The following is a 26412-nucleotide window of genomic DNA, read 5'->3' as shown; positions in this document are numbered from 1 at the left end:
TCTCTTGCTGACCTTGAAGATTGTTTGTTCCTTCAACAGTCGCTGCATTATGTCTTGACTTGGCATTTCCCGTGATATCTGCAGCTCCTCATTCCAATCTCGAACCTTTAGAAAACATTAAATTGTTCAATAAACCAACTGGACGCCAGGCAAACACAAGATTACCAACATTAAAATTTTATAAGTACAGAATATAAAATAATTTTACCATTATTGATGCCATCCAATCATGTCAGCCTAAAAACTGCCAAGAATTCACAGCCTGAATGCCGTGATAAGTGAAATAAGCACAACCGTTACTCAATACTCAGCTTTAACCTGCATTTGATTATTTCAAGTAATTTTGATATAATGACAGACATCAGGACTATGGAAAAGGTAGCAGAAATCAGATCAAAACAATAACAATTTAGAGTCTTGGTCATGAAAGCAGAATTCTCGACATCTTTGTCCTAAAGATCTGACTCTAGCACTAAAAATTGTGCTGAAATCAGATTTGACAAACACCCCAAAATAGGAATGGGGAAGTCTGTAGAATTATTGCAATATGTGCAGCATACCATCTTGTCTTCTTTTTAAATTTACTTTTTAGCTTGTTCAGCACAACACTGTGGGCCAAAGGGTCCGTTCGTATGCTGTACTGTTCGATGTTCTATGTCAGCCTTTGAATTTTGCCCCAATTCTGGGTCCAGTCATGGGATCATTCTTTATCTGATTTCAATTATTTGCCTGCTCTCCATACTATTAATTGCCTGGCTACATCAGGAGGAGACGAATATCAAAAACAGCGAGCTCCATTTAAAAAAAAGCCAACTAGTGCTTTAATCAACATCATTACACGCCATATCGTATGGTATGTTTGATCACGGTCTCATGACCATGATTGTTCTGGGCAAATTTTCCTACAGAAGTGGTTTGCCATTGCCTTCTTCTGGGCAGTGTCTTTACAAGACAGGTGACCCCAGCTATTATCAATACTCTGCAAAGATTGTCTGTCTGGCATCAGCAGTGCTCATACAACCAACCACCACCTCCTCCCATGGCTTAAGGTGACTTATTGGTGGGGGTTGTGAGCTATACAGGTGCTACACCTTGCCCACCTTTGACATTAAAACACATTTGAAAACATGTGGCATCTAATTATGTTCCCAAGCACCACAACCTTCTCGTTCAACCGCTTCATCATCAAGGCCAGAGGTAGAGAAGCTCACTGGCGATTACAGAATATTCAATTGCAAAATGAATTCTTCAAGTAAGGAATGAGCCCATGCCTGCATGGAACAAGAATTGGGCCAAAATTCAAAGGCTGACATAGAACAGTACAGGAGCAGACCCTTCAGCCCACTATGTTGTGCTGAACAAGCTAAAAATAAAAAACAATCCCTCCTACCTACACAATGTTCATATCGCTCCAACTTCCTTGCATCCACGTGCTTACCCAAGTGTCTCTTAAAAGCCTCTAATGTACTTGTCTCTACCATCATACCAGGCAGTGAATTCCAGGGCATCCACAATTTTCAGGGTAAAGAACGTACCCCTCCTGCCACTACCACCTGTCACCTTCAATGCATGCCCTCTGTTATTAGAAATTCCCTTGTCTACTCTATCTATGCACCACACATGTACCAAATCATCTCCAACAATGCAGACTCTAATTACTACTCCTGAAGTTGATTTGCATTACCAGATCAAGTCCCCCAGTCCTTAGCATTCTGTGGGTTGACTGATAAAAGATGACCCAGTATACCAATATTATGCCAGAACAGCTTAGGAACTGGGGTATCTTTCTTCTCTTCCAAAAACTTTTTTTGCTTTGTGTATTTTTTTTTTAAAAAAAGGATTCCAAGGCGAGTCCCTACCGTTAGCCTTGTGTCTGGGAGCATTTAGCTTGCAATGTAACAAAGAAAGAAAATGTGCAATGCCAACATCTGCAGATATTCTTGGTTCAATTAATGTTTTACACAGAATCATTGCAGTCATCAGAAAGTTCTTAAACACCTGCCATTGCTTTTTGGGACCATAATAACAAAAAAAAAACACACACCCAACTCACACAGCATCTGTGAGTAATAGATGATCTCATTTAATCAAAACTGGCAGTTCTGGCATTCATTCAGATTATGTCAGCTCCGACAGTTAAATATTTATTGAGCAAATGCTAATGCCCTCACCAGAGCTGACATCAGACACATTTCATCCCACACAATAAAAAAATTCACGAAGACTGCTTTAGAGCTTGAAAAGGCAGCTGCAACACCCAGAAAGCAGAAATTGCCATGTTGTCCTTGGCAAGACACCAAGATATCATTTGAAGTGGATAATTAATTTCAGTTATGACATATTAGAACCCAACACCCTATCTTGGACCTTCAGGAAGTGAGCAAGAAATTTCCTGTTTATCACAAATCAGTTGTTTTTCTCTGCTGGATCTTTTGCCTATCTCAAGGCAAGCACTGTAGTCTGCACGGATCTTTCCTCATCCTTCACAGCATTCCCTAATGTGTCTATTTAGCAGATTTCTTCCAGGATCCCAGCTCCCCTGAAGAAGAGGAAAAAGAAAAAGCTACAAAAAAAAACAAAAAATCAGCCAACACTCAGATGTATAATGTTGTCTACTAATTTGCAGCAATCATCACTTGAGCACCAGAGCAGACTCAGGCACGTTTATATCACAAGAAAAAGTCTAGGGAATGGAGGACAGCTGATGTCCAAGTATACTCCAGAGTTGAGAGGGGGGAAAAAAAAAAGGAGAAATTAAATAAAGAAATTTATTATGTGAAACCAGCTTCTGGAATAGAATTTAAACTTTATTTTTTCTTCCCGCAAGAATTTCTTTCAGAATTGAGAGGCTTTCTCCATTGAGGTTGGGTGGGACTACAACCAGAGTTCATGGGTTAAGGGCGAAAAGTGAAAAGTTTAAGGGGAGCATGAGCACAAACTTCTTCACTCAGAGGGCTGCGGGAGTGTGGAACAAGCTGCCAGCACAAGTGGTGCTTGCAAGCTTGATTAAAATGTTTAAGCAAAGCTTGAATAGGTGCATAGATAGCAGGGGCATGGAGGGCTATGGTCTTGGTGTAGACTGATGGGAGTAGGTGGTTTAAATGGTTTTGGCATGGGCTAGATGGGCCAAGTGGCTTGTTTCTGTGCTGTACTTTTCTATGACCTCCCATACAAAGCTGAAGAAAGTTCTCTACAATTTATGAAATATTTGCAGGCCTTGTACCTGTCTATTAATATGCTCTTCAATGCAAAGATGAGAGGTGTATGCGTCCTCTGCCCTCATAAAGTTGATGGTATGCTGCCTGTGTGGGATGATCCAGTTATAGGTCTGGAATGGTGTGGCAAGCCTTGTGAATGGATGGCAGGTTGTCCTGAAATTAAAGTGACAAAATACAATGCAACTTCTTATCATCATTTTTCTAAGGAAGTGTTTTTAAGAGAAACCAAAACCATATATTCTTGCTAAAAACTGACCACCACATTCACTCTTCCTGACAACAGTCATAAAGTAAAATTTATACTTGTCAAATTTAGTGTTATTGTACCCAAGACACATTTTGTAATATGAAGATAATCTGCAAAATTTCCAGACACTGCTCAACCCTGCCCATGTTTCAGGCTAATCTAGTAGTGAAACTTTCATTCACACCATTTTCTCTACCTCAGACTTCCTAACTCTTCCTCTTCTAGACTCAAGTCCATAAGACCATAAGACAAAGGAGCAGAAGTCAGCCATTCGGCCCATCAAGTCTGTTCCACCATTTCATCAATGAGCTGATCCATTCTCCCAATTAGTCCCACTCCTCCGCCTTCTCACCATAACCCTTGATGCCCTGGCTACTCAGATACCTGTCTATCTCTGCCTTAAATACACCCGATGACCTCCACCCACCCATGGCAACAAATTCCACAGATTCACCACCCTCTGGCTAAAAAAATTTCTGCATCTCTGTTCTGAATGGGCACCCCTCAATCCTTAAGTCATGCCCTCTCATAGTAGACTCCCCCACCAAGTCATCCAAACCCAAGTCATCTAAAGTCAGCTGACCATAACTTGCACCCTATGAGCCCCATTTGAGGATCCAAATTAAATATGCATTTTTAAATCCACATCTATGTGTCTTCCTTTTCCTGTCACTGAAGTTCCTCAATAGTTCTGGCTTTTTGATAACCCCAAATTTTAATTCCAAGTTTGGATCCCCTCCCAAAAGCCTTGAATTTATTATATCCTGATTTAACTAAGGGGATTATGAAACCAGATGTGACTGGTCTCACATTAGGTTTCATAATAGCTTTAGCAGAATGCTCAATAAATCTGAGGGAATAAAGTGAGTAGTTGAACGATTAGATAGGCAATTGTAAAGAAATTTTCTTTCAGCCAGAGAATGGCTAAGATCAGGAACCCAATCTCAAATTTTAAAAAGGGACTCGGTAAAACTCTCCTTACGTTGAAGTTTTTTTTAAATCTGTATTATGCAAGGTCTACAAGGTTATAGACTATGAGATGGGCAGTGTAATCAGGTTGGCTAGCTTTTCTTCAGAGAGTATACACCTGGTGGCTTTCTCCTGCACCATACATTCCCATAACTCTAATACTTCTTTGCTTCCTCAAAAGTTCAAAAAGTGCTATTTAAACCCAAGTAATCACTGTTACTAAACTTCAATATTACATCTTGAAGCAGCACATTTTTCTCCCATATTCAGGGCTTAAAAAATATTTTGTTGGCACACACAGGAAAGTAGCAGACTTCCAAGATAAAAACTGTACAACAACCAGCAGTTTCTTACATTTTGGACAACCTCTGAGGATTAAAATTGTTTAAAACCATAAGACATAGCAGCAGAATTAGGCCACTTGGTCTATCAAGTCTGCTCCACCATCCCTTTTTACTTCAACTCCAGTGGATACGAGCCCCAGAGGTATTAAACGCCCCTTATACATTAACCCTTTCACTCCCAGGATCATGCTCCTGAACCTCCTCCGGACCCTCTCCAATGTCAACACATCTTTTCTTAGATAAGGGGTGCAAAACTGCTCACAATACTCCAAGAGTGGTCTGACCAGTGCCTTATAAAGCCTCAGCATCACATTCTTCCTTTAATATTCCAGTCCTCTCAGAATGAATGCCAACTTTGGTTTGGAGAATTAGACAAGTTCCTGCGTGTCAATATCTCCGAGGATCTAGCCTGCGCCCAACATTTTGATGCAGGTACAAGGAAAACACGTCAGCAGCTACACTTCATTAGGAGTTTAAGATCTGATATTTCACCAAAGACACTCACAGAATTCTACAGATGTACCACGAGAGCGTTCAAACTGGCTGCATCACTGTCTGGTATGGGGGTGGGGGGCATTAGTGGCTTCTGCACACAAGCTACAGAGTTGTAAACTTAGTCAACTCCATCATGGGCACCAGCAACCGTAGCATCCAGGGCAGCTTTCAAGAGTGATGCCTCAAAAAGGTGTCCATTATTAAAGACCCCCATCACACAAGAAATGCCCTCTTCTCATTGTTACCGTCAGGAAGGAGGTGCAGAAGCCTGTAGGCACTCACTCAGCAATACAGGAACAGTTTTTTCCCCTCTGCAATCCGATTCATGAATGGACACAGAATCCACGAACTCTACCTCACTACCATGTTTTTCTAAAAATATTTATTAAAATATATATTCTAATTCTGATCTCAGTGTACAACAGACCTACAATGAGAGCTAATAGATTCAAACTTAAATGGTCAAGAACTTGCTGGTAATCACACTCCATAACACCACCAGGTCCCTCTGTGACAAAGTAAAATGTTTCACCAAAAGGACAAACCACAGTAGACAACCTTGGGAAGGAATAAAATATTAAATAGGTAACTTCGGGATAAATAAGTGATTGTCATTTGATGATGCTAGTACTATTTGATTAATCCTTTAAGACAAAACCTTACCAAGTTTTTTTCCCAGTAAATCAAAGACTAATGTTCTGATCAGACAGAAGAAATCAGTATGATACTTGATGAAAACAAAGACATTCAAATAAATTCTGGCTAAAATTGGACATGACAATTGGAATTTGTTACCACAGGTTTAAACTAAATTCCACCCTCACTGGGAGGCTTGATGCTATTATTCCCACACCATGAGAAGGGCTAATCATTTCATTGTGCCAGATTGAAAAGATCAGTGTGTCGGGCCAGACGCGAGGGACGGGCCAGTGATCTGCGAGGATTACTCGTCTCTGTGCAGAACCAAGACCGTGGCCTGGAGGCCCCTGGATCGGCAGCAGAGATGACTGGCTTCAGGCCCGCGGACTCACTTTTGTGAACTTCAGTTCTGAATGTTATTTGCTTACTTTTATTGCTTGCAAGATTCCGGTTTTTTGTCTGCACGTTGGGGGGGGTGGTTTTACTGTCTTCAATTTTTTTTTAATGAATTCTATTGGATTTCTTCATTTTGTGGCAGTCTGTAAGGAGATGAGTATAGTATACATACTTCTTCAATGAATGTACTTTGAACGTGGACTTACTGGGCGGCAGGGAACAAAAATACTGAGCTTTAACTTTAGAAATACTTGCATAGATCTCTCAGATACGAAGTTAATACCCTCTGCCCCAGTTTTTTTTTTCATTCCCTCTAAGATTCTGGAAGAAAGCCAGTAAAACCAATTTATCAGTAAAATAAATGTAGAGTGAGAGAACAGCATTTTCACTCTGTGTCAACACCATACTGTCGGGCAGGATCTCCAGTAAGATCATGAGCAGCAGGAGATCATTTATCTAAAACCTGCATCTTTGATCACCCCTGGTGAACTTATGGAATTTGTTACCACAGGCAGCTGTGGAAGCCAGGTCGATGGGTGTAGCTAAGGCAGAGATTGATAGCTTCTCGCTAGGATGTGGCATCAAATGAGAAGGTTGGGGAGTGGGGCTGAGGAGGGGAGAAAGGATCAGCCATGATTGAAGGCAGAGCAGACTCGATGGGTCAAGGGCCTAATTCTGCTCCTATATCTTGTGGTGTAATGGTCTAATCCATATTTTCTCTATGGAGGCAGCCAATCACATACTGATAGGAGTGGTGAACACGTGATTCCTTCACAGGCTTCTGAACGTTTACGTTTTTGACTCTGTAGATTAGCTTATCTTAGGAGTCCATTACAAACATCACAGAAGAGTACGGAGGGCAGACTCAGTCTCAAGTTGTGTCTCTGTCCCTGTTGTCCAAGGTATTTACTTATCACATTGTCTCATCTTGTCTGGCATCTCCCTAGTAAACTAAATCAATAGCTGGGAGATCAGAATATGTCTCACCTCAGTGACGGACTCAAGTTCAATATTTTTGACATTGCCTATCCTTAAGATAGCTCAACTGAGCACATTAGCTCTAGGGAGATCTTTCCTGGACAATATCAAATCATTACATCGCATTCTGCCTCCTTTTCAGAGTTCTAGAGAGGTCTAACAGTAATGACCGAATGTCATTTGATCACTGTAGATATGCAAAATGTGCACTATTTGGATCAATGATTCAATTTAATATCAGAGAATATATATTGTATACAACCAGAAATTCTTACTCTTCACAGCCATCCACGAAACAGAAAAACTCCAAAGAGTGAATGACAGAAAATGTTAGAACCCCAAAAGTCCCCCCTACCCCTCCCACACACAAGCAGCAGCAAAAGCATCAACCCTCCCCCTCCCTCTCACCCCACTTGCTCCAGCAAAGAGTATCAACCCCCCACCACAGAACCAACAGCAAACCCCCAGAGAGACCATGACCTAAAATCCATCAATGACTACTGTCCATTCCAACACTTCGACAGGCTCTCTCTCACTCACTCACGAGGGATAAAAACTTCTCTAATCAAAAGGTTGTGGCAAGTAGCTTCTTCTCAATATGTGCACCACACATCCCTGCTGCTGTCAGAGCTCTGTCTGTTTGTTTATATCATGTGCTGACACTCCCACAGGATCACTGTTCCTTTTCTAAGGCATCCATCTAAGGCGTCAACGACTCTTCAGTCCCGCTGCAACGGGCTCCTTAATTTGACTGTCAACTCAAATGCACAACTCAATATCCTTCAAAGCCAATAGCCTGAGTGGCTCACACATCTTACTTGATAGCCCCTGTATCTCCTTCGGTACTTTTGATTGACTTCAGACAATTCCTGGTGTTTACATTTTCCAAGAGCAATTAAATGATGTCTCAGCCTGCAAATCCCCCATCCCTTGAATTAGTTAAAACAAAAGATTTTACTCATTCAGGCTTATTCCTCAGTGTTCTCAGTGCTTGGTAACAATGGTGCTCTGCTTCTTCCATACTTACTGCACCAAACTTTACTAATGTTCCTCTGGTGAATGAATTTATTCAAATCTTACATCCATCCCACAGCACGTTGGAGTCCGTCTTTGCATTATAACTCCGTTGCAGTGGACAGACACGTGAATTTATGTCTAATGGCCTGTAGGAAAGAAGCTGTCCCATAGCCTGTATGCCCTGGCTTTCATGCTGCAGTACCGTTTGCCTGGCGGAAGCAGCTGAAACAGTGTACAGTTGGGGTGACTGGTGACCCTGATGATCTTTTGGGTTTTCTTTACTCAACTACTGGTGGAAATGTCCTCAATGGAGGGAGGTTCACATCCACAGATGCACTGGGCTACCTGTACCACTCTCTGCAGTGCCCAGTGATCAAGATTGGTGTAGCTCCCATACTAGTTGGTGATACAGCCAGTCAGGATGCTCTCAATGGTACCCCTGTAGAAGGTCTTGAGGATTTGGGGGCTCGTGCTGAACTTATTCAGTCGCCTGAGGTGGAAGAGATGCTGTTGTACTTTTTTTTGTGCCACACAGCCAGTGTGTATGGTCCAGGTGAGATTTTCAGTGATGTGTATGCTGAGGAACTTGAAACGACTCACCCTCTCAACTGCAGTCCCACTGATGTTGAACGGGGCGAGCTCATCTCCGTCCCTCCTGTAATCCACAATCAGCTCTTTTGTTTCATGGACATCGAGGGAGAGGTTGTTACCTTGGCACCACTGCGTCCGGGTGTTAACCTTTTCTCTGTAGGCTGTCTTCCAGGGCTGTGGCTCCTCTTCCACTGAAGTCACTTAGGTACAGGTACATTTTCAGCTCACTCCCCAGCTTCCTAACAGATCCAAACTGGATACTCAGAGGATAAGCAGCTCTACTAAGGTTACATTCGCTGGCTCCAATGGTCTCTAACTCAATTAAGTTTGTCCTCTATGCTTGAATTGCTAGCTCATGCACAATGTTCTCATTATCCTCGTCTCTGCAAAGAAAGCAATCACTGGAATTTCTGGAAGCAATTCGGAAGGCACAGGATATACGGTATACATCCCAGAGGGGAAGAAGTATTTTAAAAGGAAAGATGACACAACTGCGGCTAACAAGTCAAAGCCAACTGAAAAGCCGAAGGAAGGGGATATAATAGAGAAAAGGTTAGTGGGAAGCTAGAGGATTGGGACACTTTTAAAAACCAACAGAAGGCAAATAAAAAAGTTATTAAGGTAAAGATGGATATGAAAGTAACCCAGCCAATAATATTAAAGATGATACCAAAAGTTTTTTTCAGATATATAAAGTGTGAAAGAGAGGTGAGAGTGGATATCGGACTGCTGGAAAACTGTGCTAAAGAGGTAGTAATGGGGGCGGGGGGGAAGGCAATGAAATGGCAGATGAACTGAATAAGTATTCTGCATCAGCCTTCACAGTGGAAGAAGCTAGCAGTAAGGTGGAAGTTCCAGGTGTCAGGGGACATGAAGTGTGTGAAGTTACCATTATCAGTGAGAAGGTTCTTGAGAAACTGGAAGGTCTGAAAGTAAATAAGTCACCTGGACCAGATGGTGTAAACCCCAGGGTTTTGAAATATGTGGCTGAAGAGATTGTACAGGCATTAGTAGTGATCTTTCGAGAATCACTAGACTCTGGTAGACTAGAAAACTGCAAATGTCACTCCACTCTTCAAGAAGGGAGAGAGGTAGAAGGAAGGAAACTATAGGCCAGTTAGCTTGACTTCAGTGATTGGCAAGATATTGGAGTTGATTATTAACGATGAGGTCTCAGGGTGTAGAGGCACATGGTAAAATAGGCCATAGTCAGCCTGGTTTCCTCAAGGGAAAAATCTTGCCTGACAAATCTGTTCTAATTCTTTGAAGAAATAACAAGCAGAATAGACAAAGGAGAATCAGCTGATGTGGTGCACTTAGAATTTCAGAAGGCCTTTGACAAAGTGCCAGCCATGAGGCTCCTTAACAAGTTGTAAACCAATTGTCTTACAGGAAAGATTCTAGCACGGATAAAGCATTGACAGGAGGCAAAGAGGAGGAATAAATGGTAACTTCTCTGGTTGGCTGCTGGCCACTAGTGCTGTTCCATAGGAGGTCTGTGCTGGGATCATTTTTTTTACATTATATGTTAGTGATTTGGATGATGGAATGGATGGCTTTGTTGCAAGGTTTGCAGACAATATGAAGATAGGCGAAGGGCAGGTAGTTTTGAGGAAGTAAGAGGCTACAGAAGAATGGACAAAGAAATGGCAGATGTAACACAGTCTCCAGAAGTGTATGGCCATCCTCTTTTGGCAGAAGAAATGTAAGGGTTGACTATTTTCTAAAGGGAGATAAAATACAAAAAAAACAGTGCAAACGGACTTGAGAGTCTTTGTGCAGGATTGCTTAAAGGTTAATTTGCAGGTTGAGTCTGTGATGAGGAAGGCAAATGCAATGTTAGCATTCATTTCAAGAGAAGGAGAATATAAAAGCAAGGGTGTAACGTTGAGACTTTATTAAAACACTGATGAAGCCTCACGGAGTATTGTGAGCAGTTTTGGGTTCCTTACCTTAGAGATGTTGTGCTGAAACTGGAGAAGGTTCAGCATGATTCCAGCACTGAATGGCTTGTCATGTGAAGAGTTCTTGATGGCTCTGGGCAGAAAGAGGGGGGTGGGGGGGCGACCTCATTGAAACCTAATGAATGGTGAAAGACTTTGATGGAGTGGATTAGAGAGGATGTTTCCTATGGTGGGAGAATCTAAGACCAGAGGACACACCCTCAGAATATAGCAGTGTCCTTTTAGAACAGAGATAAGCAATTCCTTTAGCCAGAGAGTGGCGAATCTGTGGAATTCTTTGCCACAGACAGATGTGGAGGCCAAGTCTTTAAGGCAGAGGTTGATAGACTCTGGATTGTTCAGGGCATGGAAAGATATGGGAAGAAGGCAGGATATTGGGGCTGAGAGGAAAATTGTGTCAGCCATGATGAAATGGCAGAGCTGACTCAATCGGCCAAATGGCCTAATTCTGCTCCTATATCTTATGGTCTTGAAGTTGCCTTCATATTCAAGTGTGAGCTGTACTCCTGAGATGATTGTTTACATTGAAGCAATCTTTAGGATCATGTTTTGGTATACCTTTATCAATCTCATCTGTTGCACTGTAATACTTACAGATATAGCATTTATATCTCTTTGGTCCACTACAGAGTTCACATCCCAGTTGTCTTAATTATTTTAGATCCTGGATTTTCAGACATCTTCTACACAGAGGCTTTCTTTAGCCTTATTACTCACATAGCAACATGGCTTCAACTGCATGAACTCAAGATCAGTTCTTTGATTTTTTGGGTTGTGGCAGAAGGGTCTTGCATTTTGCTCCCATCCTGGTCGAGGATTTTGATCAGGAAAGTGTTGCTTCCATAGATTTCACTGAATATATCCATTCCTCCATTTATGAAAGGAATGTGTTCCAGAAAAGAAAAAAAGTTTAATTCTGAAACTAACCATCTCCCATAGTAGCTATTTATTCGGTCTGGTCTCCCAGATTTCACAAATAATCTAATCCCCAATGAGCAAATCCATTGAGTCTCCAAAGCTGCAAATGTCCGTTAATAACCTGAGCTCTTTTTAAGAAAATATTAAAGAGCTTGTGTAAAACCCTGGAACAACTCAACACTTTCATTTCTAGTCAGGTCGCAACATGTTATTAATACATTTAATTATTTTTCCAGAACTTCATTTCAGGATTAAGATCTGGTAAAATTCTCCATTCTTGTGGTCAGTGATAGGTCAACATCTTCACTTTAAACCTACTGCGGTTTATCTGACTCACCCAGCTCAACTTAGAACATGAACTCTATCCTTGTAATTGGTGCAATCTTTATACAAATTAGTTGTCTGGAAATCCTGTGGTTCAGATGTCTTTATTTGTACCATGTGACCATTATAATTGACTCATGTAGTTGTATGTTCATAATTTCTATTTTGGAAGGCTTATGTTGAATTTATGATATTACAATTCAAAAACAGAGTCGAAATTTCTTAATTTCATCAACAACTTCATTTCCCCAAGACACTCTAAACCAGCAGTTCCAAGCGCTTTTTTATAGCATAGGCCAATATCATTAAGCTAGGGGTCCATGGACCCCAGATTGGGAACCCCTGCTCTAAACCAATAAAAAGAGCGAGAGAGACAGACAACACTTCTTCTGAGTACTTTTGTCTAGGATCAAAGATTCAAAATACATATCAAAGCACATATGCACTTTTCATCCCTCAACTTTGTCTTCCCCACAGTCACGGAATAAAGAACCATGGAAACAAGTTATTCAAAGAAAAACATCAAGCCCCGTTCCCCCTCACACACACAAAAAAAATTGCATAAATGAGAAAAAAGTGAAAACACAGAATATAACACACAAAATCATAAGGCAGATTTCAGTTCAGTTCAGGCCAGACAGATTTGAGAAATTCTACATTAAATAATGAAGCAAAAGGCAGAACAGTAGTCACCTTGTACAAATCTTCGAGATACTAGCCAACATCATAAATCAGGGGTTCCCAATAATTTTTTAATGTAATGGACCAAGATCATTAAGTGAGGTTGGGAACCCCTGTATTAGCCCCTCCTTGATAAGATACCGTCCATTAGGTCCATACATACCTCTTCTTCTGCAGTGCTGCAAAGTTCTTCTTGAATATTGGGCTAATTTGATTCAGAAGATCCACCAGTGAATGGCATAGTAGATTGGGATTGTCAGATTTTGGGTTAAACTCATCCACTGTTGATCTAATTATAACAGAACACAAGTTATTTTTTTAATTTCAAGGTTTATAGAAGGAAACAGGACTGGTACAGGCCTCTTGGCCCACCTTGATACCAGTCCAAACAAATCCCATCTTCTTGCTCCCTTGCATAACATCCAGTTCCCTGTATGGTTAGGTTTCTGGCTAAGCACCACTTAAAAGTTATATCATATCTGTTTCTACCACTTACTCTAGCAGTGAGTTCTAGGCAACTACTGCTCTCTGTGCAAAGCACATGCCTTGAAATCACATTTAAACTTTCTTTCTCACACCTGAAACCTATGCTCTCCAATGTTTGACCCATCCACTTTTGGGGTGGGGTGGGGGGGGGGGGGGGGGGAGACTCCAGCTCACTACACCACCAGGACTTCTTTTTTTTTTTAAAACTCTTCTGTTAGGTCATCCATCAGTCTTAAAAAAAAAATCCAAGTCTGTCCAATAACCCCTTTTAGTTAAAACACTCCAAATTGAGACAACACCCTGGTAAACTCTTCTGCACCCTCTCCAAAGCCTCTCTTGAAGAGTGTGGCATCAAGGAACAGCAGACTCTACCCCAAATGTGCATTTACCAAACTTCTATGCAGCTGCAACATAACTTTCCAGCTTCTGTATTTAGTGCCACAACCCGTAAAGGCAAGCACTTTGTACGCCTTCTTTATAACTCTATAAAACGTACTATTAGTGAATTTAGCAGCCGTGATACAATGCTGCAGCAACTATTCTCTCATCAATGTCATTATAAGACCAAAAGATATCGGAGTAAAATTAGGCTATTTGGCCTATCGAGCCCGCTCCACCATGATAGTATTATATTACTGTTCCTTTTTCATCTCATTCGTTCATTGTGTCATGTCCTATGGCGTGGGTGATCAGGACCACAATTGTTCTTGGCAAATTTTTTCTACAGAAGTGGTTTGCTATTGACTTCTTCCAGGTGGTGTCTTTACAAGACAAGTAACCCCAGCCATGATCAATACTCTCGGAGATTGTCTGCCTGGTGTCACATTACCAGGACTTGTGACATACACCAGCTGCTCATACGACCGTCCACCACCTGCTCCCGTGGCATTGTGTGACCCTGATTGGAGGGATAAGCAGGTGATACACCTTACAGAAGGGTGACCTGCAGGCTAGTAGAGGGAAGGAGTACCTTACACTTCCTTTGGTTGAGATGCATCTCCACCCCACCCACCCAATTTTCATCTCATTTCTTTAAAATACCTCATTTGTGGTCAAGCCTCATGCTCCCCATCACCTGACCTGCCTTAACCAATCTCCATTTTTTTTCTGTCTTAAGATTCACTCCTCCCACCAGCAACATTTTGTGGCAACACCACAATACTCTTACTTTTTTGCCACAGATGCTGCCTTCCTTGGCTGACTTCAGATTCCAGAATCAACAGTTCGAATTGCTTCCCATTGCTTTTGCTTTTATATAAATCTGCTCAGCAGTAATACCAATTCATGCACCTACAAGGGGTGATTGATATGTTCGCAGCCCAAGGTAGAAGGAGTCAATTTTAGAAAACCTAGCACATTTATTTTTCAACATAGTCCCCTCCTACATTTACACACTTAGTCCAGCGGTCATGGTGCATACGGATCTTGGGCCTCCAGAAAGTGTCCACAGATGGGTGATTGATAAGTTTGTGGCCCAAGGTAGAAGGAGATGAGTTACACAGCTCCCGTTACATGTACATACAGTTCAACTTTGAGTGATTATGCAGAAAGTTTGCTAATAAATCACCTCCTTCCACCTTAGGCCACCAACTTATCAATCACCCATCTGGACACTTTCTGGAGGCCCAAGATCCGTATGCTCCACAACCGCTGGACTAAGTGTGTAAATGTAGGGGGGGGACTATGTTGAAAAATAAAAGTGCTAGGTTTTCTAAAATTGACTCCTACCTTGGGCCACGAATTTATCAATCACCCCTTGTAATTTTTCATAAATTTTAATAGTTTTTCATAAATTTCACATTGTATTCAAATGTACTTACTTTATTTAATAGAACACTGGCAACTAAATCATCGAAAGTCCCATTGGCTCAAGATTCAAGATCTCAAGATTCTTGCTGAAGGAACACATTCATGAAGGTTTAAACTCACTGATTGACATAGAATCCTCGCGTGGATGCGGTGATGCTGACGTGACGATCCTCCATGGTAACAATGTTCAGATACATAAGGTCTCCACGCATTTTACGGTTACCGGGTGGAGGATTCCACCCGCTCATCATCAGAGACTTCAGGCACTGCAGATGCTACAGAGAGGATTTCCATTAGCCACTTCCATGTCCTCATTGAACCCAAAGGCAGAAAAAAGGCCCATAAAAAAAGGAAAATAATTAGAATCAGAAATGAAGAGAAAATGCAGAAAATACTCAGGAAGTCAGGCAGCATCTGAGGGTAAAGAGAGAAAAGTAGCATCTGGAACATCTTCAGTATTTCATTTTTACTTCAGTTTTCCAGTAATTGTTGTGTATTGATGTTGCAAGTAGAATTAGTGTGTCTACTAACTAAAATAGTCTCAAAAATCAAGACATTTATTACCAAAATACAGTCAAGAATGACAGAAGCAGTCAAAGTGTAAGAAAAGGGAACTCTCAGAGGAAGCTGTTGTGCAAACACTTATTTGCGGCAGCCGTGTTTCCCAAACATCACAACCTGCAGACCACAACTTTGCCCAACCAGAGATTTCACAATGCAAGTTTCTTCAAAATCAAGAGGGAAAATAACATGCCAGCAGAACAATTCATCACTCTATTGCAGATGAAATAATTTCCTTATAATCTACCTTGTTGTCTGTGGTTATTGGCTGGAGAAGCGATAGGGGTCGATCTTTGGATCCTGGCAAAATATGTTCTGGAGGCGAGCATTCAACAGTGTCGAGTGGTTGATCGGAACCAGAGCGCCTTTTCCTCTTTCCAGGTGCAGCTGTTTCTGCAGAACAAAAGTGATTTTTTTCTTTTCAACCTCCTCCTCAGGAACCATTACCTTGTCAAATTTCTTTAAAAGAATAAAAACCTGAAATTGGGGCCCAGAACACAAATGAAATTCATCCTATTTAATTCATGTTTAGTTCATCAAAATATCAGCAGAACTTATCAATAACATCCGTCTCACAAGTTTCCAACTTCATCACAATTTACTAATAAGGCTAATGTGTTTGTCACCTCTTCAGTATCTCACTTCCAATATGAAAGGATTACCACATACCCTTGCCATAGCGTTTGCCATTGAGTTCCTCAATGATCCAGAGAGCTATATTGACTGGGGTCAGGGCTTTATGCTTTGGTCCTTGGTAGGGCCACCCATGCCAAAGGGTATAGGCCAGATTAAGAATGGCCCACTGGTCCTCCAGGTTTGTGTGTGTGTTGGGGGGGGGGGGGTTCAGCTTAGGGCAGACAACCCTGACTGGTCAAAATGAAATTCTTATGGAAGCAGCAAAGAAGAACCCTTCTATATTTGTGTGCAGCATGGGCAGTATGGACAGACAGAGAAGAACAACTATCATCGCTGCCATAAACATTAGCAGCGTAACAGGCAGTAAGTAATACTACACAAACAAAGCACAACTATAACAAAGCAAGCAATATTGTAATTTAGTTTCCAACCTAATGCTGAGCCCCTATGCACTTACTAAAAGCTACCTGAAGTCACAAAATCAAAGTGTATGTGGCCCTTAATTCCAAAGAATAGGAGACTTGCAAATCTACAAATCAAACTGAAGCTTCGCTTCCCCACTTTTTTTCAAATAAAATATTTGTGCAAATCATACCTCCAGCATCCCCTTCATAGACATTACTCAAGAAGGAGAGCGAGCTACACTCAATGCCATTATAGGCATCACCAGAGTCCAGACTCTTCAACAAATCCTGAATACGACGGATGTGAAGTCGAGCTTCTCGGATAGTGTATGGTTCTGAAAAAAAACATTTGAGAAAAATAGTAACTTCAACAACATACCCAAAGGACACCTACAGGGGTGAAGTTCAAAATGGAAAATATATAAAGTAATAAAGAGAAAGATTATTGAAAATCCAGTTTGCTGTTTCACCAAAACAGCTAAGGTTCGATTACAAACAGAGAGGACCTCGGAGAAGCAAATTGGGCACAGATGCTTGTAAAATGACAGCTGAAAAGTGGGCATATTTCAACAGAAAATTTGTAAGAGTTTAAGGCCAACATCTACTGATAAGAATGAAAGACAATGATTCAGGAAATAAAAGCAAACACAAGGCAGATGTAGACAACCAGAGGTCTCTTGAGAAGTGTGCAGTGTATAGAAGAGAACATAAGAATGAAAGTACAAGGGCAAAAGGGGTCAAGAAATATCTTTGGCAAGCAAGGAGAGGAATCATCCTAGAACAATCTATGAGCATATCAGGAACAAGAGGGAGGGAGCAAAAGAGTGGGTGTCCTTCAGGACCAAAGGGGTAATTTATGTGTGGAACCAGAGGATACTTCCTACCTGCATCCACCAAAGAGAAAGACCTACAAGATCATGAGTTCAAGGAGTAGTAAATGTATAGTTTGAAGCAGGTCACTATTCAGAAGGAACAGACCTTGATAAGATTCATAATGTCATTAGGATTCATAAATCCCATGGTTTGGAATGAAATCTACCCCTGGTAGCTCTGAGAAGCAACAGAGGAGCCAGCTGTGCCCCCTATGGAGACTTTATGTTTCTGCTAACCACAAGATGAGAAGACAGCTAATCCCAACTTCTGTACTCAGTACATTGAGTGACGAGGGCTGATGTGCCAAAGGCTCTCATTACAACCCTCTCTACTTGTGACACCACTTTCAAGCAATTATGGATCTGTAACCCCAGTATCCAAGTATCTAACAAGACATTGAAAATCTAAACAAAGCAGCAGGATTTTTTAACAAAAGTGACACTCTTTACCTTCAACCACTCGAAAGACAGATCCATTCTTCAGTCCTTCTATACTTTTCAATTCTGCAAAGTTATCCAAAACGTTGCCATCATACTGAAGTGAGAAGCAGGTTCGATGGCATGTGTCCTCACGGTCCATCAGAATCCGGATAATCTCTTGGACCATTTCCTGAGAAGATAACTACAGAAACAACAAAATTACACTGGGTGAAACCAACTCCTGCATCAAACCATCTCTAAGCAAATAGCTTAAAACAACTGGGCATTCATGCAATTTTTAATAATTATAGTTACAAAGTAAATCCACAATTATCAATAGGACTTCTCCAGTGGCCAGACTAAGTCAGAGTTACTCTGATTTGGATATTCCAAAATCCTCATCTGTGGTTGAAACATTTATCCAATTCTAGACCATATTTGTTAGTGTTCTTCTTGCAATACATTCTTTCATTCAAAGCTCTGCTGCCTATATCTTACTGTGCAAACATCAATATCTGGCTGCTAATATCTTAATGCTTCAAGAGTAAAATATTACAATTAATCTTTTGCTTCGAATATGTTTATTTCTTTTTTCTTGGTTACAACTGTGAAGTACACTGGGGCCATTTTTATTTTCTAGTTAAAAGGCTGTCACTTAACAAAAACGTTCTGAATTTCTGTCAAGAGAAGAAAATAACTTGCCTGAAGGTCAATAATGTCACTTCCGGGCACTTGGACCTTAATATTGAGTGTGCCCCGAGAAGAAGTGACAGCATCGCTGTTTGTTTGCATGCCATTAGCAGCTATGGTTGCACAAGACTTTGGTACTGCCATCTCAGAGTCTGTACCATTAAGAAGAGTAACTCTTCACTCAGGATCTATATTGAATGAAATAATAATAATAATCAGATCTTAGTTACAAGTATCATGTCAAAATGCAATGGCTATATTTGAATAGAAAGCAAAGCACAAATATAGAATTTAGGAATTACAGAATTGACCTACATCAAAGCCAAAATGCACCAGCTCAAAATGCCAACCCATCTCTCCAAGTCCATCTCTGGAGACAAATTGTCTACTGACATCTTTTCTAATCCAACTGATTCCCATGGCCATCTTGACTGTACCTCTTCCAAGTCTGCCTCCTGTAGAGTTACTCCCTATTCTCAGTTCCTTCGTCTCCACCGCATCTGTTTCCAGGATGAGGCCTTCCTTTCTAGAACATCAGAGATGTACTCCTCCTCCTAAGAATGAGGTTTTCCTTACTCCACTATTGTTCTCGCCCCGATCCCCACCACTTTCTAGACATCTGTCCTTTCCCCATCTTCCTGCCGCCTTAACAGGAATAGAGTTTCTCTTGTCCTCACCTACCACCACATGAGCCTCCACATCCAACACATCATTCTCTACAACAGGATCCTATCACCAACTCATCTTTACCACCACTCCATTTTCTGCTGGGCTTGATCCCTCCACCATTCCCTTGTCCATTCATCCCTAATCCCACTAATCTTCCTCCCTGAAAGTGACAGAAATGCACAACTGCCCATTAATCTCCTCCCTTACCTCCATTCAGGGCCCCAAATGGTCCTTCCAGGGGAGGCAACACTTCACCTGAAGATCTGTCGGGGTTGTTTATTGTATCTGGTGCTCCAGAGATGGCCTCCCCCTACACTAGGGAGACCCGAGGTAAACTGGGGGACCACTTTGTCGAGCACTCCAGATCCATCCGTCAAAAGCGGAATTTCCTGGTAGCCAACCATTTTAATTCCCATCACCATTCCCGATCCAACATGTCATTCCAAGGCCCCCTCTTTTGCCACAATGAGGCCATTCTCAGGGTGGAGGTGCAACACCCCATATTTCTGTATAAGTAGCCTCCAATCTGATAGCATGAACATCAATTTCTCCTTCATGATAATTTCTTCCCCGTTCCCTTCCCTCTTCTTCTGTTCCCCACTCTAGCCTCTTACCTTTCCCCCTCACCTGCCTATCACCTCCATCTGGTGCCCCTCCTTCCCTTATGGTCCACTCTCCTTTCCTATCAGATTCTTTCTTCTCTAAGCCCTTTACCTTTCCTACGCCCAGACTTCACTTATCACCTTCCAGCTAGTCCTCCTTCCCTCTCCCCACCTTTTTATTCTGGCACCTTCCCACTTCCTTTCCAGTGCTGGAGAAGGGTCTTGGCCCAAAACATCGATTGTTTATTCATTTCCACACATGCTGCCTGACCTGCTGAGTTCCTCCAGCATTCTGTGTGTTGCACAACATAGCATCAGCTTTACAGTGTTGACAATCATTAAACTTAAACTAAATTGAAATATATCTACCCCATAAGTAAAGCATATGTTTACAGAAAACAGCACCCTAAAAATTTTCAGATTTTAATCTAGGGATTTCTGGTGTCTTCCAATGTTTCAAATACTTGCCTACCCTGCTCAGCCCCGACCTAGGCACTGGAACAAGTTCAGATGCTTTCGTACTCTCTGTTCAGGCCCAGCAGACTGAACACCGCAATTTCGGGAAAGTCATCAGAACTCCACCATAAATTGCCATTGGCTTCATGCCAGCAAGGTCTGGGTTCAGGCTAAAGTCTTAAAGTAATATTTGAATTTGGAACCTCACCCTTCGTAAAGTCACATTATGTTGCTTTCTGGGCACTTGAGACTTTCTAGCAGGTATTCTCCACAAATAGTTCCAAAAAAATCTCGTTCTGAAACCATTGATAAACTCCTCTGTAGATTAACAAGGGTCAGTCCATTTAAAAAGATTATTTCAATACAAAGTGTTCTACAAAAACAAACGGAAACTCACCTGCACAAAATCTAAAATAGAATAGAAATATAAGAAATGCTCAGCTGATCTGGCAGCATCTTATTTTGGAGACTGCATAGATCATATAGCCAGTCTGTCTCTCAGTCCCAGAGCAGTGCTTCAGTTTAAATGTTTTAAATGTGTTAAATACATGGTTTCCGATTTCAGAGCAGCATTCCGATTAAACCTGTCTGTTTGGGTGTGCTCTGGGTGGATCTACCACACCCAGACTGCAACAACCTTAAACAAAGCTTTACAAGTCAGGTTACAACTTATTTCATGCATCGAAAGTGTCTCACAACAGTGAAATGCTTTCAACAATGACACAGAATTAACACTTAATATTAGGTTTTTTTCCCCTTTTTCTTAACCCTTCAGTCTCCAAGCAAGCTGAGAAAACAGGGAGAAGGTATCACCAAGCCTGTTTTGATTTTATTTACTAGACAAGTGAGCAATCCTCAGCTAGGCTTTTCCCTATCCCAGTACTTGACATGAAAAGTTAAACTTGTTTCTCTTTCCTCAAATGCTGTCTCACCTGCCAAAATGCTTCCAGCATTTTCTTTTCATTTTAGGTTGCTAGCATTGCTGTTTTATTTTAATTTTCAATTACTAGTTAAATGAACTCCTTCAATACAAAATCATGCATATTCAAAATTCCTTAGGACAGCTGAAGTAAGCATGGGACACTTTCATACCAGAAGTATGGTGGCCTAAGCACATGATTCTGGACACTTAACTTGGCTGAGCTCATATTATTCTCCCATGGTCATTTTGCTAAACCTCCAAGAAAACCACAATCTTGTCATTGGGTTTGCAGGCTTCTGTGGCTCAATGACCCAAACAGCCATGTTGGCTGGAGTCAGGGCTTCATGCTTTGGCGCTTGATAGGGTCACCCTTGCCATACAGGTCAAAGGATAGAGGCCAAACTAAGAGTGGTCAAACTGGTCCTCCAGGTTTGGGGGTTCAGCTCAGGGTCAACAACCCTGACTGGTCAAAAAATAATTGTTATTAAAACAGCGAAGAAGAATATTCCTGCATCTGGGTGCAATAACATTCCTGAGTCTCCACCTGAGACTTGCAATACTGACGGTAGTGAAAACCAAGAGGAAGCTACTGACACGATGAAGGAAGCCCTGAATACCACCAGAGATGGAGGACCTGCAGTGTAACGGGCAGTAAGTAACTATGCTGCCACCTCACTCCTGTCCAACCACTTTTCACTAGAGCTCTATGAGAACTGCTTGACCTACAAATTATTGACTGAAAGATTATTGCTGTCACATTTTCACATTGTTTCAACTTCCTTCCATCTTATTCTCATTGTACTCCCATTCTTAACAAGCGAGTCCATTAGCAATCCCAAAGAATATTTACTCAGGCCCTTGTACTGTAAAAAACAAATGCAAAAGAATATCCAATTGTTTCAGCTGTTGTTAGGTTATCGCCACTTTCATACTAACCCGAGTTTTCAGCAACATTGGCACATAGATAAGGAAGGTCTACGACTTGAACAGAAATTCTAATACAACCATTGCAGAGTAAAAGATTTCTTCCTATGCTAAAACCAAAATACCAGTACATATTTCTCAGTTCAAACTACCAGTATAATGTCTAATAAACAACAATTCCAATTTCACTCAATGTACCCAACTTATAACAATCTTAACAAAAACTAATTCCATGGTTCAAGCTCATCAAAAGTAGTATACTATGGATAAACACATTTACAAATACATTTGTAAGTTTACAGAAAGTTCCCTATTCTACTAGCTTTTTCTTCATATGAACACTTGGCTGTACTGCAGAATGATCTCTGTATCACCCTAACAATTTGTTGTGCCATTTCTAATTTGTTAACATACTTATTCAGGACTTTTCATTTGCTCTGTATTCTTGTGAGCAAGTAGCCAGGTTGGAAGCACCTGGCTTTCACAGTACAGGGAACAATGTATACTGTTAACTGTGCAATGAATTCTGCAAGTGTCTAGGAATCGGACTAAATGAGTATTGACTAGTTACAGTACAGCTGGGGGTGGATCAGGTCAGACTGCTCACACCAAGAAAGGTATTCAATGGTGAAGTATTCAAATAAGCATCAAGTTTCGCTGGGTGAAGGAAAGGGTGGGCAATCTATGGAGTTTCAATCATTGGTTCTTCCTCAAAAGCCACAACCTACATCGTCTTCTGCAAACTACCAGAGCAGTTCCAACATTTCTTCTCTCTCCAAGGTCCTCTAAAATGTTGCACCCTCCTATAATTGATGTGTATCTTAACTAGAATTCCATATCTCACCTAGAAATTTCTGTAACCTGACAAAATACGGAAACAACTATGAGCAAAATTACTAATGATACTCAATGTTAAAAGTAATTCACATTCCTTACCTCTTTGAAGCTTAGATACAGCTGGCTACACGATCCTCCTCCAATGTCTCCATACTTACCCACTTCCATACTTATCAAGCCAATCATCATCACTGAACCCAACCAGCAATGGTTTCTTCCAGCATTTACATCTTTACTCCAAGTGACATCCAGACCAATTACTGGCACTTCTTTTTATCATTTATGCTCAGATCATTAGCAAAAATAAAAGAATGAAAGTGCAGTCCAAGCTTCTATATGAAGCCTGAAGGCAACAAACTACCTCACAAGAACATGGGAAAATAGGAGAGAAGGAGGCCATCAAGGCCCTCATCTTCAGCCCACTTTCCAACATGATTATGGCTGATCTATGCTGGACTCATTTTGTGCCATCAATTCTTTGATCAGTCAAACATTCATCTATTTCCATCCTAAATATTTCTAATGATCTAGCCTCACCACCTTCTGTGGCACAAAATTCCAGGAATTCTTTATCTTCTGTGAGAATAAATTTTTGCATACTTTTTTTTAAATGACTAGCCTCTTATCTTGTAACTTTATCCCCTTGGTACAGCTCTTCCAATGTGCCTAGCCCTTCCACCCTCTCTAACTTGTCCAACATGAGTAATGGAGAGCATATCCCTGATATCATATTTGACCTCCAAATCAATTTTTAAGAAACAAATCTGCAACATCATAGGAGGATCTAAGCAGAGGGAATATCCAAAGTGTAATTCAACAAATAAATTGAAAAACAAAATAGAACTGGCAAGAAGAATTCACAATATTTTCCATATTGTTTTCCCATTTCCTTGGTGGTTCAAATCTGTCTCTTTTTTTAAAAAAAAGTAATCCTTCTGTGCTAAACCTGATTTGCTTTCTCAGAGGTGAATCACTATACTTTACCAGAGATGGGCCAGGTGTGTAGGCAGATAGCTTGGGAAATGTGCACTCCTCCTTATGCCCACACATTCTCCTGCATCAAGACTAAAGATCTCCATGCCTTCCTGGACACTCCACCACTTTGAGCAGACATGAATCAGTGAGGATATTTCAATTTCTTCCATCCCAATCCACAATTCTCTAACCCCCTCAGTATGTTTTGAGAATGCCCTTAAATCATTCTCTATGTCATCTTAGAAATCCCATCCTCTGATAGAGATGTTGAGTGTTTGGTATACAAGTTACACGGTCTACAAGTCATAGCTGACCAGATGTGATCAGACCCTTGTTGCTGGAGATGTTAGCCTGAGATAAAGCTGATTGAAGTTCCCCTTTGTTGTCAATTCATTTGCAAGACATTTCTCCAGTGATTTATAATGTCACTGTGGGTTATTCACAACCATGAAACACAGGTGGGCAGGATAGAAGAAGGGAGGGGTGACATCATTTACGAGGAAAAGAAGGTGGGGTTAAGGTTTGTAATTGTCTAAATATTGATATTCAGGAGAGGAGAATTGATACGTATGAGCTTGCAGTGTTGCAGGCTGGGAAAACATGCTAAAACCATGTGTAAATCACAGCAAACACCATACTGAGAAACTGCATTACTGCTTCCATTACTCCAAGTTTCACTGCACACATCATTCCTATGATATGAGTTCTGCACCAATCTTTGGCAAGCAAGCAAGGCCGATCTGCTAAACCAGAAAACATTCAAGATCTTGATTGTATGTATTAGTGCAGCCAAAAGAATGTACGTGTGTGCACCTTTTAAAAAAGATGAGGTCAGTTGCATAAACATTTATCACTATCGCCGAAAAAATAACTTCACTGGGTGTGTCAATTTTCCAGCAACAGTTGCAAAAACGTGCTCGGCTACCAGTATATCCTTAAAACTAGTACAGGCAGCGAGTTACACCCTTCATCTTCTGATTTTTTTTAAATTTAAAAAACAGAGCAGCCTATCATATCAATATTTTTCTCCAAGAGACTCTGCCACATTCAACTAAAAGCATGGGATAATTTATAATACTACAGTACATATCATAATTCAGACTGATAAGCTAACTTCTGATACAAAACTCAGCTCCTTAAAGAAAAGGTGGCTGTGAGAGATGACAACTAATTCATGCCTTCACTCATCTCTAGTAAGCAAGTGATGGACAACAGTCAAAAATGATACTGATACACAGATGGAAGAAATCAGCAAGAACTTCAACAATTTACAGAATTCATCTGAATTTATATTGCCTATCTTAATATGGCAATACAATCTCTGAATTCTGTAAATTCAATTCAAGACAGGGAAAAAAGTTGACAGCTTGCTTCTTGAATGTGAACTGATAAAGGGTTCCAAACTGTCACTACCATAAATACAAGATTCTTTCAAAATTTAAGTACAGGTTGAAATAAGTACAATTGAGGATGTTACAACACAGATTTCCGCAACTTGTTTGAATCAGCATTAATTATATACTGCCACTTTAAGCATGTTTTCCTTTAGCAATTCAAACTTCAGTAATACTGTATATTCCAAGTTTTTTTACACTAAAATTTCATTTCTACAATCTATGAAAGTCTAAGTATGCAAAGCAATGGTTCCATTTAATATCAAAGAATGAATATAGTATACAACGTGAAATTCTTACTCTTCACAGACATCCACAAAACAGAAGAAAACCACCAAAGAATGAGTGATAGCAAAATATTAGAACCTCAAAGCACATCAATGTCTTCCACTGTACCCTCAAGCAGAAAGCTTGATGGCGTATACATATATTTTGCTGGTGCAGTTTGTAAAACACAGTCAATGCAGTTAAACTTTGATTGTCCAAGCACATTCAAAACTGCAGCCAGACTGGAAGCTTTTCTAGATTATAGAATTATAGAATTTCTATTAGGACCCCAATACTTTTAACTGACTACTTGGTTTTCCAGTTAACCAGCTAAATTTTAAGGGAGCAAAACAACTGGAACTCATGCAAACAATGAGGGAGAACTGCGAACATGGCCTGCTAAGCCTAACACCAAAACCATTGGCATTTCCAGATAGTTGTTCAGAGTTTCATTGTATGTTGCCAATCAAACCCCCAAACCACATCATGCATGTTTTAGATAGAAAATTATGTCAACTATATAAACACAAGGAAAAAGAATGTGGTCTGTCATGTGAATAAAAATTTGGTGAAGCCAGTTTGCTTTAATATGCTGTAAATACAATCCTGAACGAGGATGCAGAGCCAACCCCAAATCTGATATCTTGACACACCCATTCCCCAGCATGAGTCACTAAATACCGATCAAGAGAAGCGAACATGGCTCA

At 40.8% G+C, this 26412-nt stretch overlaps 1 protein-coding gene across 3 annotated transcripts in view; it reads right to left on the bottom strand.

Annotated features, from left to right (window-relative positions):
* The window catches only part of LOC132404056 (clustered mitochondria protein homolog), a 99416-nt gene that overhangs the window by 72401 nt on the left and 603 nt on the right, over nt 1–26412 (bottom strand). For all 3 annotated transcript variants that reach the window (XM_059988040.1, XM_059988038.1, XM_059988039.1), the window contains exons 2-9: nt 18672–18847; nt 18000–18171; nt 16869–17012; nt 15885–16030; nt 15197–15351; nt 12945–13070; nt 3224–3371; nt 13–105 (exon numbers count right to left, since the gene is read on the bottom strand). In XM_059988040.1, coding sequence (XP_059844023.1) covers nt 13–105; nt 3224–3371; nt 12945–13070; nt 15197–15351; nt 15885–16030; nt 16869–17012; nt 18000–18171; nt 18672–18803 — 1116 coding nt within the window. In that variant the 5' untranslated portion in view covers nt 18804–18847. The remainder of the gene's footprint in view (nt 1–12; nt 106–3223; nt 3372–12944; nt 13071–15196; nt 15352–15884; nt 16031–16868; nt 17013–17999; nt 18172–18671; nt 18848–26412) is intronic.

Source organism: Hypanus sabinus, chromosome 13 (genome assembly GCF_030144855.1).
Source record: "Hypanus sabinus isolate sHypSab1 chromosome 13, sHypSab1.hap1, whole genome shotgun sequence".
NCBI lineage: Eukaryota > Metazoa > Chordata > Chondrichthyes > Myliobatiformes > Dasyatidae > Hypanus > Hypanus sabinus.
Note: the sequence above shows the minus strand (reverse complement) of the source record. Positions and strands in the feature narration are given on the sequence as shown.